Source organism: Ursus americanus, chromosome 6 (assembly GCF_024610735.1).
Source record: "Ursus americanus isolate L20-20 chromosome 6, mUrsAme1.1.p, whole genome shotgun sequence".
Lineage (NCBI taxonomy): Eukaryota > Metazoa > Chordata > Mammalia > Carnivora > Ursidae > Ursus > Ursus americanus.
The window spans coordinates 26,640,794-26,656,817 of NC_142132.1; the positions used below are offsets into that span (position 1 = coordinate 26,640,794).

The window sequence follows — 16,024 nt, forward strand, 5'->3', positions numbered from 1 at the left end:
TTCCCCCCCCAACACCACTTACTGCAATCTCATTACCCGCCCAGCCCAAGACTGGCCAGAGCTGAGGGGAGTCAGGGAAGGGGGATCCAGCCCAGCTGGAGCAGAGCCAGGCCAGAGCCAGGGCTGGGCCTGGGGCCGGGAGGGCAGGTGGGCGGCCTTGGAAGTCCAAGGGCTCAGGGGGAAGAGGACGAGAGGCAGGTTCAGGAAATGTTTACTGAGAACCCACTGGTGGCTGAGCATATAGGATATGGACAGGGCACAAACCCCTGCCCTCAAAGGGCTTGCAGTCTGCTGGGAGCAGATGGGAAGATTAGAGGGATGGGTCCTGGTGTAGGTGGAGGTGGAGAAGTGACCCAAGGGTGAGGAGAGGCAGAGCCCTAGGACAGAGCTGGGACTGGGCAAGGGGCAGGGGAAGGTGGGGGGGGGGGAGAAAATCAGGGAGAAGAAACCAGAGGAACCTCAGTAGTGCACGCAGAGCCCCGGCAGAGAGGTACAGGGCACGGGAGAGAAACGCCCATCTGGGAAGAGAGGGCGGCCAGGAGGAGCTGGCTGGGCAGTGGTGGATATTAAAAGACGGCCTTGCTGGATATCTGGCTCTGGGGATGACTATGTGCCCATTAGTCTCTCTAATTGTCAAAAATCTAATTTAGTGTCTGGAGCCTGGGCCGGCCTCGGGTTAAATGGAGGGAGGCAAGCTTAGCCATAAATCTGCCCTCCCAGTCTGGGCTGGTGCTAATTCTACAGTTAAGTGAGGGGGTGAGGAGGGCAGCAGGATGGGACAGGGAGGGTTCTGGAAAGGGGCTAACTCTGACCCTGCACGCCAGCCCCCTATGCTAAGTCATAGCCAGGCCCTCCTCTCTTGCTGGAGGAAAGGGACTTGCCTGGGCTCATGTGGACCATGCAGAGGAAGTGCCTCCATGTGTGATGAGCTCAGGACTTGAGTCCTTTCAGGGTCTTTTGGGGCTGGGATTGTACACCCGTCAGCCCCTCCTCCTCTCGGGCCCACTCTGGGTCTACGTGGGCTCAGCTCCTGCAAAGGGATGGGAAGGAAGACTGTACTTCCTAATAGCACAGTGAGCCTTGGTGAGGGGAAGGGGGCATGGGGATTCACACCATGTGATCAACTGACTGGTCATCCTGTTCACCAAACAATAGTCTCAGTGATGGGGACCGGTGGGCCATTCCTCAGTGGGGAGAACAAACACAAACCCTTGGGTGGCCTAGCCTCTCCTTCCCTGGGTCACTCCAAACAAGGTGCAGGGACAGACTGGCAGCTGGACTGGGGCAGTCCCCGGGGGCCTCATGTGTACTTAGGCAGGGGAGGGCTCTCCACCTGGGCTTGGTAATAACCTCATTCCCCTCAGAGCTGCTAATTGAAAGCAAGGGGTGTGGCAGGCGCAGCAGGAAAGTTGGGGGACTGACAGGGCTCCCTGAGAGGCTCTGCTTCCATGGGGGGAGGAAAACAATTTCTCCTGGCTTCGGCTCCATCTCACCAGGCACCCACCTGGCCTCTCCCACTGCTAACGAAGTACCTTTAATTAGCAGTCTAATAAAATGCTCTTAATTGGCAAGAGCCAATCAGGAAGAAGAGAGGTCTCCTCCCTTCGTCATTGCCGATGGTGGTGCAGCTCTAGGTTTCAAGGGGAGAGGGATTCCAGGCCAGCCTCGCTTTAGGACACAGTGACTACAAGGCTGAGTCTTCCAAGGGCACATCCTACACATCAGCTTGAAGGAGAGACCCATAAAACCCAGGCCCAGCCTCTGCTCAATTCTGGGCTCAGGAGCCTAGCTGGTAAGTGACAACTGAGTAGATGCCAGTGGCCTGGGTGGTCTCTGCTGACTCCTCCCTCTCCGTCCTTAGTTGTTAGGGTGGAGACTCTAGTGTGATCTCAGGCAATGTGAGGCCAGCTGTCTTGCTACTCAGGTTCCCCACTAGCAAAATGCCAGATGTGCCTGAGGGTCTGATGTGCCTTCAGTTCTAGCAGGGTAGTTCTGCACTGGGACCTTGTCATCTCACAGTCTGAGAGAGCACCCATGACCACAGTGTCAGTCCAGGTATGGCAGGCACTGAGACCACAGGGTGACAGATCCAAGGAGTCTGGTCAAGCAGGGAGGAACACTACCACTAAAAGCCCACAGATGGAAAACAAGAGGGAGTGGTGGGGGGTCTGGCTATGCCTATAACCTTGTACCCATCTTCCAAGGTTTGGCCAAGGTTTGGTTTAAGGAGGGAAGGGGGTGGGATTTTATTTTTTTAACTAATCTCTACACCCAACACGAGGCTCCAACTTAAAACCCGGAGATCAGGAGTCGTAGGCTCTACCTACTGAGTCAGCCAGGTGCACTGCTCCCTTCATTTTTGTAGCTTGTTGGAGTTTCCATGGAAATTGCTCCTGAATGTGAGCTCACCTTTCCAGAAACTGATCAAATGGGAAGCAGGGGTAACCCATCTTCTCAGTCACTGAGGTGGCAGAGGAAAATCTAAGTTCTGGGCTCTGGCTGGGTTGTGACAGGCTGAGGCTATATAGTGACCAGTTCCCAAATTAGACATCACTTTGGCTTTGATTTAATTCAACATGGAACATTAATTGTCTTCCAGGGGCCCCATATTTTTTCACACCATTTGGCCCTGACTTCTCTAAATGTTTTCTCATGTCAGATTATCTTAAAAGGTATCTGTGCACTCCCTCAATTTATAGATTGAAACTCACTGTCCTCTTGATGTTGGGGCAAAGAGACAAGACACTTAGAAAACTCACTTTAATCTTATATTTGTAATTTAAGTTACTTTTTTCTGAACAGTTAAAAAAAAAAAACAAACCAGAACACACTATTTTACCATGATCCTAGGTTGTGAACATATTGGTACCTTGACTACACATCACGATAACATAACCACAGAAGTCAAAGCAGTCAGTACTTAAAAGAGTCTAGAGAACAGAGGGCTGAGCCAACTGAAAGCTCTCAGGGAGGCTCACACTTGTTGCCAGGCCTGCCCCATAGCTGGAGTCCAGCAAACATTCCTCACAACAGTCTGGGTGGGCCTGGGTGATCACTGATTTGGGAAGGTGTTAGTTTCATTGGTACCCAAAGGTCTAACCCTCCTTGTTGGTCTTTTCCTTCAGTGTCCAAGAAGAGAAAGGGATAGAGGGAAAGGGACACTTTATAATGCCATTTACCACACTGATCCTTAAATACACACACAGCCAACCACCAGCTGAGAGAGCGGGGTGGGCTGGAGAGCACATGTTTCAGAGGTCATATGCCTCCAGGAAATTTTAGATCATAGGTACACAACTTCCAACAGAAGAGGTTTCCAGATACCAATGCATTAAGTTCCATGGGAAATCAGGCAGCCATAATTGTGCTCTTTTGGTTTCCTTCCTCAGTTCCAAGTATTCTAAAGTCACAAATGAACCACAGATAAAAACAGCAGAAGCAAAAATCAGCTTTAGTACCCAAGAGATGGCTATCTTTCTGGCACTGATTATGCTGAGCCAATGGTAAAGTAAGGAGCTCTGGTCTGCCAGTGATCAGCTATGTGGCTGAAGCCCAGGGAGATGAACTCAGCCTGCAGGCTTTGGGTGTGCTGGTTACAAGTGAGAGCTACTCTAGGAGGGAAAAGAGGAAGGCAAGGAGAAGCAAGGGCACCCTTTCATGTTCTCCAGCTCTTGGAAAGTCTGTTCAGCTCATCCAACTGGGAAGATCACAAATGTGGATTAAAGTCATATGGTAAACCTGATCATCAAAGAGCGAGATGGTCACAGGTGGTGGGTATCTAAGCATCTCTTTTCCCACCAGGAAGTACCTTTGGATTCCTCCTGAATTAAGCCTGCAGCCTGGGCTCTCATGCCTACACTATCCTGGGTTGGACTCCTCGCACTTCAGGCAGGAACGTATTATCATCTAACATAAATGGAAGATGCCAAAAAGGTCAACAAGACCAAGGTATCTAATCTACTTCTAGAAAAGAAAAAAACCACCCTATTTCCAAAATCCCCACCCCCCCCTCCATCCCAAGCCCTTGGTTTCCACATACAATCAAGTGCTAAGTAAGGAGTAGACCAACCACAGCTGTTCCCACCAATGGGTACCAGGAGACGGCAGACGAGAAGAGTGCATATTTTCTTCTCTTCAGCTTATGACTTTACGAAAGAAAAATAGAAAGGATTTTTCTTACTCAAGCAGAAAACAGAATGATTTAGGGGTCCCAGGGTTTTTTTTTCCAGTTCAGAAACAAGTTATGAGGGCCAGACTTTATTACTTGTCAATACAGTTCCAGAGAGTCCTGTCTCTGAAGTTTCTGGTGAAGAGTCACCAGAAAAAATTTTGCCAAGGGAAAAGTGTAAAAGGCCTCCATTCACAATTCATGTCCACTTTCAAGCTGCACATAAGAAAGGAAAAGGATGTTCTCAGCAGTGAAAACACACACACGTGCAGGAGGCATGCTGGCTGTGTCCAAACAGCCCCGGTGTGACTGGAGAGCTCCCGCGTGCCCAGAGAGCTCCCGGGGGCAGGCGCGGGTGCATGCACACGCTCCTTGTGTGCCCACCTTTGAAGGGGCTCCCTCCCATCTTTAAGAAACACCTCTTTCAGGGGCACACCGAATTTTAGTGAGAAGAGACTAATCTACAATGGAGACATGCCATTTCAGAGCCAAGAGACTCCCTCGGCTCTTTTTCTACCATTCCTTTCAATGTATTGAGACTTTCTTTGTTTCTCTTTTCTTTTTTAAAAAGGTCAAACTTTACATTTATTCCAGCCCAGTTGGGGATTAGTGATAATCAATTCCCACCGAAATCATGCAGAGATGGTAAGTGGGGTTTACCTTCTCTGGAAATGAACTTCTACTTACCTGATTATTTCTTCTACAATGAACTGGTAAATGACCCCCAGAGCTGAGAAATGCGACTGACTCAGTTTTTCAGACCACTTAACTTCATTCCCATTTCCATCAGCAGCAAAGGACAACTGGAGAACATGCTTGATGGAGCTAACGGCTCCAGACTGCAGGGTCCACCCTTGATCTTATTTATGATGTAATGGACAAGCTCCAAAACAATCTGAGAAATAATCTACCTTCAACTGAAACTAGATGGGAGAGCAAAACCCCGGGCACCAATGAATATTCAACAGCTCCCACTTTTAAATAGCAGCATATAACAGAAGGGCTAGTAAAGTTATGGCTATTGGACAATATTTTCAAACAGCTCGCAATCCATGCCTCTTTAATGCCTGACCTGTGTTGTTACTCAGGTGATGGCCCTCTGTCTCACCTGTAGCAAAATCCTTAACCAATCAAAAAGCCAAAAATAGTCAACACAAGAGACAAGGAACTCTGATGACAGCTAAATAGAAAACATTTCTCTGTAGCATTTGGGTGGTTGGGAAGGGAATTAATTAATTAATTAATTAATTAATACTCAGAAACTATTTCCCAGGCAATGACATATTACACTGGGAAATAGTTTCTGAATATAACCTGGAACCAAAAGCTTAGAAGCACTCCTGAAGCCGGAAAAGAAAAATGTATATGCATAACTTGCCTCTCAATACATAACAAAAACATTCCCTCAGGTCAGAAGGGAAGGGCAAGACGGCTTTCTCTCCCTCTCCCCCTTGCTGAACTAAAGGTGGTCTGGCTTTGAGGTCATTTGTAACTGGATTCCATTCTGATGTTTTTACAGCAGCTGGTTAAAAAGGGGCTTTCTTTGACTCAACTGCTTTGCTTCGGAACAGAAATAACAGGCGACTGCTCAGCTTCCAAGGGAAATTAGAGACTGCAGCGTGGCCTTGGACCTGTGATGGGTGTGCCCACACCACACAGAGGGCTGGTGCAGCCCCTGGGCCTCCCCTAGGAAACAAGCTGGGCACATGCTGGTAGTATTCCCTGTGTTCCCAAGTTGGGGTGGCGCATGCGCCCTGCCCAACACTCATACGGCTGCCTTTTAAGTGGCCAGGTTGGCCTGGCCCTTGCTGAGGTCCATTTGTTTATGTTGCTTACCAACTTCAGAGAACTTTCATTGGCTGTGGGGAGTGAAGAGTTAGATAAGGCCGGAGGAGGAAGAAAAGGAAAGAGACGGCAGTTTCTGCCCCATTAGTAAACCCTGTGTGCCGAACTTCACGCGATCCTCTTTCTGGCAGCTTTGCCCTTTTGTAAACACTGGGTTTGGGAAAAGCAGGAGGAAGGTTCCGCAGTGCAGGGTTGAGATGATTAGCTTGCTTTCTGAGAGATGATATTTACTGTTCTAAATGAGAAAGAAATCCACTTGTACCTCTGACTACCTCTTCAGCTACTCTGATCGTGGTCTTGGCAAAGACACAGGTGCTGGGTGCCCACACACCCTGATGAGCAAATCAGAGATGTGAACCATTATGCAGAATGCAGCCTGCGACTGGCTCTGGCCATTTCAAACCTTTCTTTAGGCTGAGCCTTACCAGCGATTTAAGATGAAGTACAATGCTTTTTATTACACATCTAATTGTTAATGAGAGGAAATGCAATCAGCAACTCCTTTCCACACTCTACATGGAATCGAGGAGACTGCTGAGTCCAGAAAAGATGCGGCCATTGACGGAGCCCAGGCAATTTCTGTCCCCGCCCCCACCTTTTTTGGAGGGGGGGGTGTTGTTAGAAGGAGAGAGAGAAGAGTTGCAAATATGATGAGAGTACCTTCTAAGTACCCACTGCTGCCACACAGGGTCACTTGCAGCAAAAGCCTGGGTTTGAAATTTTCACCGAACAGCATTTAGCTCTTCCAAGTGTGGCTGGCATTTTCTCGCTGATTTGCCTCATGTTAACTGAGAACCTCTTTTCATACTTTCTTCTCAGGTGCCGCAGAGAAACAGGTTGAAGGAGAGTAGGGGAAAGGAGAAGAGGGACAGAAACAGAAAGAGATGAGAGGAAAGAGGCTCAGGTCTTCCAGTGTGTATTTTTGTTTTCTTTCTTTCTTGCCCCAAAGGCCATATAGACAGCTGTCTTCTAAGCACAGTGGGGCTGGGCTGATCCTGCCAGGTGCTGGGCATTCCTGGAGTTCACAGGGAGAAACTGGGTGCTGTCTGGCTTGAAGCTGTACCCCCTGTCCCCTAGAAGTTGGTCTCCCAGAAGGCTATATAGGGAAACTAGTTCTTCTGCTTAATGGCAAAGCAAGAGAAATTCTGGCAAAAACGCTAAATATATTTATAAGTCATCTTTGTCTGGAACCAAATGAGGAAAAACAGGTGCGGAGAGGAAAGGAGGGGAGGGGAGGTAAGGTTTAAAAGTTCCAATCATTCACAAAAGATAAAAGACATCTTCTGATAGCAGCACGGAAGCAGTCAGCTGTGCTGAGTAGACCATCCTGGGTCGACTGCAGACCAACTGTGTCCCAACAGGAGTCTCAAAGCCCCGTTCCTCGGCTAGTCCGGGGAGTGGGCAGTAGTTTGATTGTTACTGTTGTTGCTCATCCTGGTATTGGCAGATATGTTAAATACCGCAACTTTAATGAGTCCTGTGTGAAAACAGAGCACAGAGTCATTAGTCCCTTCCCCTGCATTTCTCACTTGCTCTAAGAGGAGAAGAATATTAACTTAGCTGTCAATTGGGAGAAAGGCTCAGAGGTCCTTCCTAACACCTGCTCTCTGCCCATGCCAAGCAGGAGCTTCTGTCAAGGGCTACACAGCCTGCCTGGGGACATGGTGGGGCTCTCGGACATGCTCCGGGCCGCAGCACTCGTACAGAGTGGCTCTGACGCCTTGAGATTAAGAGTGACTGTGGTGGGTATATCATCAAGATCTCACCTGCTCCCTGTAATGGTGAGGTTCTGGCCCTGAGTGGCCAGAAGCACAGTTGTGCCACCAGCAGAAGTGGGGCAGCTGGGTGAAGCTGTCTGGCCACTTGGCTGGAGGGCCCTGGCAGAGTAGGTGAGGGGAAAGTCTGACTGTTAGAACTGTGCACCAGACACACTCCTCGTAACTTCAAGGACAGATGTGTATGTAGGTGGTGGTTGGTAATGTGGCCTGGAGATTAAGAGACAGGTTGGGACCAGAGATACAAATTTGAGGGTCGTCTACATTGAGACGAGAGCTGAGGCCTCGGGAAGAGAAAAAGCAGCCCAACAGGAAGCTTTGATAAGGAAAAAAAGTCCAACACACACTCTTAGGGGCTGTCTATGTTTCAGGGGTGAGAGGAGAAAGGAGACATAAACAATCAGAGAGCCAGGAAGATTAAAAATGGCAAAATGCCATAATAATCTAATGAAGAGAAAATTCTGGCAAAAGGAGGGGATAGGTACATGACGATTACAGTATGACTAACAATGACCACTTTTTACTGAGGGTTTGTTCTGTGCTAGGCACTGTGCTGAGCACTAAGAATTTTACATATGACATTTCAATACAATCAATACCAGCTCTGCGAGGTAGGGATTGCAACCCATCTTACTAATAAAGAAACCAAGGCTCTGGAAGTTGCTTGCCCTGGGGCACACATCTAGGATTCTCACCTGAGCCTGCCTGTGCGACCTGGCTGAGGGATGGGAAATAGTGTGTCCTCCGTGAGAACAGTGAGCACTGAAGTGAGTCCAGCAGGGCACAGATCCCCCCACTTAGAACCACTACAAAAAGATGTGCAGAAAAGGGTACTAAATCGGTACTTCTGCTATAGAACCAAGGTAAGTGTGGGAAATAAGAAATCACAATGACAGCAACATTCCCCAGCAGTGCATCTTCCCCAACCCAATGATAACCTAATTAATGGCTCTGAACTGCTTGACACTGGCGTGATCTGAATATACCATCACATAGATAAAGACGAAACGTAGGATGTTCTCCTGCCTCAGAGGGAGGCTGGAGACTTGAGTGGGAGAATACACGGAGTTGTCACAACTCCAGAGCTACTTTCAAGGTCTTTTCGGAGGTGGGGAGTGGGGAGGAGGATAAAAAAGCCATGATTCATAATCCAATGACATGGACAAGGCAGAGCCGTGAGAAGTCAGCCAAGAGATGTCAAGAAATTTCCTATTCACACATTATTTACTTGGTTTAAAGGGTCTCTGTTATAGGAACTGGTTTGATTTGAGAACTACAAAGTCACGGGCCTTATGGCTAACTCTTACTTTTGAAACCGATCCAAATCTCATTTTATTTTCTTAACAATCCTATTAGATAATTGGGACAGAAATTATTCATTCTACTACACAAGGATCATCTAAATCTAGATCAAGAATCATCTAGAACTGAGGCTAGCTACCTTGATGAAAGACAGTGTTCAGTGTGCAGCCCCAGCCCTGTCTCATGTTGTTGCTTCACCTGCTTTACAGGAATTTGGAGAGATAAAGGGTATGAGAAGGCTCCATGAGCTAGCAACAGCCAATATTCCATCTCCTACCCACAGTGCTATGTACACAATTCTTTTTCATACCTGGGCAAGTATGAGGTCACTGTATGATTATTTATCTGGAGATATAGGTGTATGTTCGAGAAGGGGAGCGGGGGGGTTCAGCTTGGGCAGCTGGATCGTTTAGGAAGTCCCAGATGAGGATTGTGTCATCATGTGAACTACTGACAATCTGGAATTCATCAAACTGGAGTCGGAAAACTCTTCCAGAATGCTCCTAAAGCAGCAGAAATAAAAACTTTTGAACTACTCAAAATCGAAAGGACACAAATTCAGCAACATGTCAAAAGAAGTCTATGGAAAGACTATGTGTATGATGATAACCTCTAATATTTAGCTATTTCAAGAACACAGAGAAAAAGCAATTTGGGTTAAAGGCAGAATGGAAAAAGTCAAATACTGGGCAGCTGATTTTTGTACAATCGAAGTTATATTCACTAGAACTGAGACATGTCAAAGAATATGGTAGTTTCTCACTGCTAACTCTCCTTGGTTTAGGCCGAATGAGAACATTCCTCAGTACCTCCCTGGCTTTATCTTCTTTCTGTATCTGTTGGATTCTTCTACAATCAGAGGCCAGGGATTGATGAGCAGGAACACGAGGTGTGCTGGTAAATGTTTATCAACTAATTCTCCCCAATTTGTAAAAGCATTCACATATTTTTATGGTGTATAAATTCCTACAGTGGCTAATTTCAAACTATCCATGTGAGGTCAACCAGCTTGTAAAACTCATGAAAATTTGACAACTGTCTCTCACCAGCAGGTACAACAAGCCTGCTCTAGTGCACACTAGCAGTAACTACCACCTTGATGACCATGTGGAATATTTCTATCATCCTGGAAAGTGCTCTCATGCTCCTTATTTCTCAATACTACCTTCACCCCAATGTTTTCATCAATTCATTTTTTCTGTTCCGGAATTTCATATAAATACACTCACAGAGCATGTATTCTTTTGTGCCTGGTTTCTCTTACTCAATAGTGCAAGATGCCTCTTCGTTACTGCATGCAACATTCTTTTCTAAAATTACTGGTTGCCATTCCATTGTATGAACACACTACATTTTATCTTTTCTCCTGTGGTGGACATATGGGTTGACTGTAGTTTTGGCTACTTAATAAAGCTGCTATGAGCAACATTTATGTCCATGTTTTTTGAAGGACATATGCTCTCATTTCACCTAGTAGAGCTGCAGGGCCACAGAGTAGGTACATGGTTAGCTTTAGCATGTACAGGGAAACAGTTTTAATTCTTTTCAGTTTTATAAAAGTTGTGCCAATTTATATTCCCACCAGCAATGCATCAGAGTTCCAGTTGCTCCACATCTTCACCAACAAACTGATACTATCACTCTTTAATTTTAGACATTTTGGGATGTTACTGGAGTTTCCATTTGTATTTTTCTTTCTGAAGTTGAGGAAGTTCCCCCACTATGCCTATCTCGTTAAGAATTTTTACCATGAATGGACATTGGATTTTGCCAAATGCCTTTTCTGCATGTACTGATATAACAATGTGATTTTTCTTCTTTAGCTTTTTGTGATGGATTAAACAGTTGAATTTTTGAATATTAAACCAGTTCTGTATATCAGGAATAAATACCACTTGGTCATGGTGTGTGTGTGTGTCTACACACATACACATACACACACATACATATATGTATTATACATTGTTGGATTCAATAAGCTAATATTTCGATGAGAATTTTTTAAAGAATTACTTCATTTTCCTGGCATATTGCTACTTTTTAAATATGTATGGAAATTTTCTTTATTGTGAAATCACTAAATATAAGGACGGTGACAAAACTACACTTAGATTTTAAGCGAAGTGTTTAAAATATTACCAAAAAATCCTACCTAATAAACTCATAATTGTGTTTGCCTATTACCTTATTTTTAAAAATGTTTTAATTTGTATTATGGTAAAAACCACATAAAATTTACCATCTTATCCACTGTTAAATGTACAGTTCAGTGTTAAGTACATTCACACTTGTACAATCTCCAGAACTTTTTCATCTTGCAAAACTAAAATTCTATACCCACTGAACAACAGCTCCCTATTTCTCTCTCCCCCAACCTCTGGCAACAACCATTTTATTTTCTGGGTTTGACCACTGTAGATACTTCACGTAAGTGGAATAATAGAGTATTTGTCTTTTGTGACTGGCTTATTTCACTTAAAGTAATGTCCTCAAGTATTATCCTCAAGTTGGAGCATGTGACCATATTTCCTTTCCTCTTAAGGCTGAGTAATAGTCTATTGTACATATATACCACATTTTGTTCATTCATTCATCTGTTGATGAACACTTGGGTTGCTTCCACCTCTTGGCTACTGTGAATAACATTGATAGGAATATGGGTACGCAAATACCACTTTGAGATCCTTCTTTCAATTCTCTTGGATATATACTCAGAAGTGAGGGTGCTGGATCCTATGGTAACTCTATCTTTAATATTTTGAGAAACCCCAAACTGCTTTCCATAGAGGTTGCACCATTTTACATTCTTTACAAGAAGTAAATGAGCTCATAGATTAGCACCTGTGTTCATGAGACATACTGATCTGTACTTCTCTTGTAATACCTCTGTTTGCTTTTGGTATGAGGGTAATGCTGGCCTCATTTAGGAAGTATTCACTCTGTTTATATCTTCTGTAAAAGATTCTGAAGAATTGGTATAATTTCTTCCTTAAACGTTTGGTAGAATTCACCAGTGAACCCATCTGGGCCTGGTGCTTTCCGTTTTGTAAAGTTATTAGTTACTGATTCAATTTTTTTAATAGGTATTGGCCCATTCAGATTGTCTATTTCTTCCTATGTGAGTTGTAGAAGATTATATCTTTCAAGGAACTGATCCATTTCATCTAGGTTATCAAATTTGGGAGCATAGAGTTGTTCATAGTATTCCTTGATTACTATCCTTTTAATGTTCATGGGATCCATAGTGATATAAAATTGGGTTTAACATCTGGATGCACATAAGAGCAGTTAACAAAATCCATTCCTAATAAAAACTCTCAGCAATCTAGGAACGCAGAGAAACTTCCTAATCCCCGATAATGGGTACCAACAAAAAACCTACAGCTAACATATATCTCTATATATGTATATACAAAATGGTGAAAGACCAATTGTCTTTTCCCCAAGATAAGGACATCCAATCTAACCAATTCTTTTGAACATTGTACGGAAGGTCTTAGTACAATAAAACAAGAAAGAGAAATGAAAGGTACACACATTGCAAAAGAAGTAACAGTATTTCTATATGTTTGTAATGCACAATTCAGAAATTGAGAATTTTAAATACCCCCAAAATTAAAATACCATTTACAATAGCACTAAAAATATGAAATACTCAGGGATAAATATGAAAAAAGATGTGTCAGACCTTTACACTGAAAGCTACAAAACATTGTTGAGAAATTTAAAGACCTAAACAAATGGAGAGAGATACTATGTTCATGGACCAGAAGACAGTGTTGTTAAGAAGTTAATTCTCTCCAAACTTATCTAGAGCCATCACAATCCCAGGGAAAAATCTCATCTTTTTTTTTTTTTTTTGGTTGTTAAAAGTGGCAAAAGATTCTAAAATTCACATGAAAATTCAAAGGACTCAAAAAACTTTGAAAAGGAACAAAGTTGAAGGACTTACACTTCAAGAGTTAATAAAAAGCTGCAGTAACCAAGAAAGTATGATACTGGCATCATGACAGACAAAAAGATCAATGGAACTGAATAGGTCCAAAAGTAGACCCACATAATATAGTCAATTGATTTTTGACAAAGCTGCAAAGGTAATTCTGAGGAAAAAGGAGAATCTTTTGAATAAACAGTGCTGGAATAATTGGATACCCATATGAACTTTGATCCATACCTGTACCATCTATAAAAATGGACTCAAAATGAGTCATAGACCAAAATGTAAAGCCTAAAACTATAAAAATTCTAGAAGAAAATACAGGGGAAGATCTTTGCAACTTTGGATTAGGTAAAGATTTTTTTTTAGATATAACTGTAAAATGACACAATCCGTAATTGAAAAAGTTGATACACGGGACTTAACAAAAATGAAGAATTTCCAAAAGGTACTCTTTAAAGAATGAAAAACAAAACATGGACTGGGAGAATATATTTGTGAATCACCTATCTTAAAAAGGACTTGTATTATCCTGAATATGTAGAAGAAATCTTAAAACTCAATAAGAAACACAGCCAATTAAAAAAAATTAGCAAAAGATTCAAACAGATACTTCACCAAAGTAGATACACAGATGGCAAATAAACGCATGAGAAGATGCTGAACATTATTAACATTAGGTATACGCAGACTAAAATCACAATGAGATGCCATGACATACTACTAGAATGACTCAAAGAGACTGTAGTAAGTATTACTGAGGACATGGAGTAACTGGAACTCTCATGCACTATCACATGATACAACTGCTTTGGAAAACAGTTTGGCAGTTTCTAAGAATATGAAACATAATACACTTAACATATGACTTTACTATTCTGCTCCTATGAACTACCCCAGAGAAATGAAAGCATATGTTCATCTTATTGTACACAAACGTTTATAAAAACTTTATTCATAATAGCCCCAAATTGGAAACAACCCAAATTTTCATCAACTGGCAAAAGGATAAATTATGGTATAACCATTCAATGGAGTACCTGCTCAGCATTTTTTAAAAAGAAATGAACTACTGATATAAATCAACAACATGGTTGAATCTCAAAATAATTATGCTTAGTGAAAAGAGACAGACAAAAAAAGAGTAAATGACGTACTGTATGATTCCATTTATAAAACCTAGAAAATGCAACCTAATCAATATTGACAGAAAGCAGATCAATAGGCTGCCTGGGGACTGGAGTAGCAGGAAGGGGGTGGGATGGGAAGGAGAGATTACAGAGTGGGCATGAAGATATGTTCATTATCTTGGTTGAAGTAGATGGTTTCACTGGTATATACACATATCAAAATTTATTGAGTTGTACACTTTGAATATGTCCTCTATATTGTATGTCGATTTTATCTCAATAAGTCGGTTTTTAAAACTTATTAAGACAACTCAATAAATAAATGAGGACAAGATTTGAACAGACATTTCATAAAAGAAAAGCAAATAAAAAGATGTTCTATACCATTAATTATCACAGAAATGCAAATTAAAACTACAACCACTACACACCCACCCAGATGGCTATGCTTCTTAAAAACTGACAATGCCGAGTGCTATCAAGGATGTGGGAAATGGAAAAATGGGACAATGGTTTGCATTTGTGAACTCCCAAAATGCCACTTTGGGAAATGGCTGGGTAGTTTCTTTTAAATTTAAACACACACTTATCATAGGATCCAGAAATTGCACTCCTAGGTATTTACCTAAGAGGAAGGAAAACAATATGTATACACAAAAATCTGTTAAGGGGATGTTTTCAGCATCACCCCAAACTGGAAGCATTCCAAATGTCCTTCAACTGGTGAGCAAATAAACAAACTGGCTCACCCACACAATGGAATACTACTCAGCAATACAAAAGAACAAAGTATGAACGCAGGCAACAACATGAATGAATCTCAACTGAAGTGAAAAAAGCCAAATGCAAAAAGCTACACACTATATGATTTACTTTATAGGACATTCATAAGATAGCAAAAGCATTGGGAAGAAATCAGATGAATAGTTGCTAGGGGTGGGGGAAGAGGGGACTGGTACGAAGGGCATCATTTTTGGGGTGATGGAAATGTTCTAGATCTCGATTGAGGTGTTTACACACTGCAAAATTCAGAATAAATACACTGAAAAAGGGTAGATTTTGCTGCATTTAAATTATACCTCACTTAGATTAATTGTAAATGAATGAAAGTACACATTTTAAAAATCATGTGTGAAACATGCAGGTAAAGCAGGTCTGGTGTTGCAAGAATGAGCTTTAAATTCAACAAGGAAGACAAAGAAATCTCTCTCTCTCTCTCCCCCCACCTCTCTCTCTCTTCTCTTGGAGCAGAGACCACCAAATGTTGAGAGTTAGGATTCAGAGCACTGGGCTTCAAATGCTAGCTCTCATCTTTTTCCTGAGTTGTGCTCCCTGGTGCCCCACCTCATCTTCTTTTTCGAATGGCAGCAGCTTTTAACCTTAGGCCATTTTCTCATCCGGGCGTTTGGTGAACACCATGATAAAGAATTTAGTGCTTTCAAAGGTGACTTTCCTCCTTTTGAGTCACTTCTTTCCTCAAATGTCAAGATGTTCACGGCAAGGGGGTATATGAGGAATAAAAGAGCCGGGATTCACGGTGCTGGAGGCAGCAAGCCTTGGATAGGCTGCAGAGCTGGGTAGGGGCTGACCGGGGGCTCACACACACTCCCACGGCACTTTTTGCAGGCACAGGTGTGCAGGTCCTCAGCTTCTGGACAGGTTCCAATTTGAGTAATTATGTTCTCTTTCCCTAAGTACCCCCTACCGTTTCTGGTGGATACAGAATTCTTATTCACTTCCTGTACTAAACCATGGTGTAGAGTTGCTGTGCAGCTGTTAAACAGCTGCCACGTTCCTCTCCATATATAGTCTCTAAAGCACTTTTGGATGAAAGGCGCTATATAAACATATTTTATTGTCATGTATT

General features: G+C 43.1%; 1 protein-coding gene across 12 annotated transcripts in view; it reads right to left on the reverse strand.

Annotated features, from left to right (window-relative positions):
- Nucleotides 1-2,755: 2,755 nt before the first annotated feature.
- The window catches only part of BTRC (beta-transducin repeat containing E3 ubiquitin protein ligase), a 169,857-nt gene continuing 156,588 nt past the window's right edge, over nucleotides 2,756-16,024 (reverse strand). For all 12 annotated transcript variants that reach the window (XM_045802917.2, XM_045802916.2, XM_045802915.2 and 9 more), the window contains 2 exons: nucleotides 9,401-9,593; nucleotides 2,756-7,490 (listed from right to left, as the gene is read on the reverse strand). In XM_045802917.2, coding sequence (XP_045658873.1) covers nucleotides 9,432-9,593 — 162 coding nt within the window. In that variant the 3' untranslated portion in view covers nucleotides 2,756-7,490; nucleotides 9,401-9,431. The remainder of the gene's footprint in view (nucleotides 7,491-9,400; nucleotides 9,594-16,024) is intronic.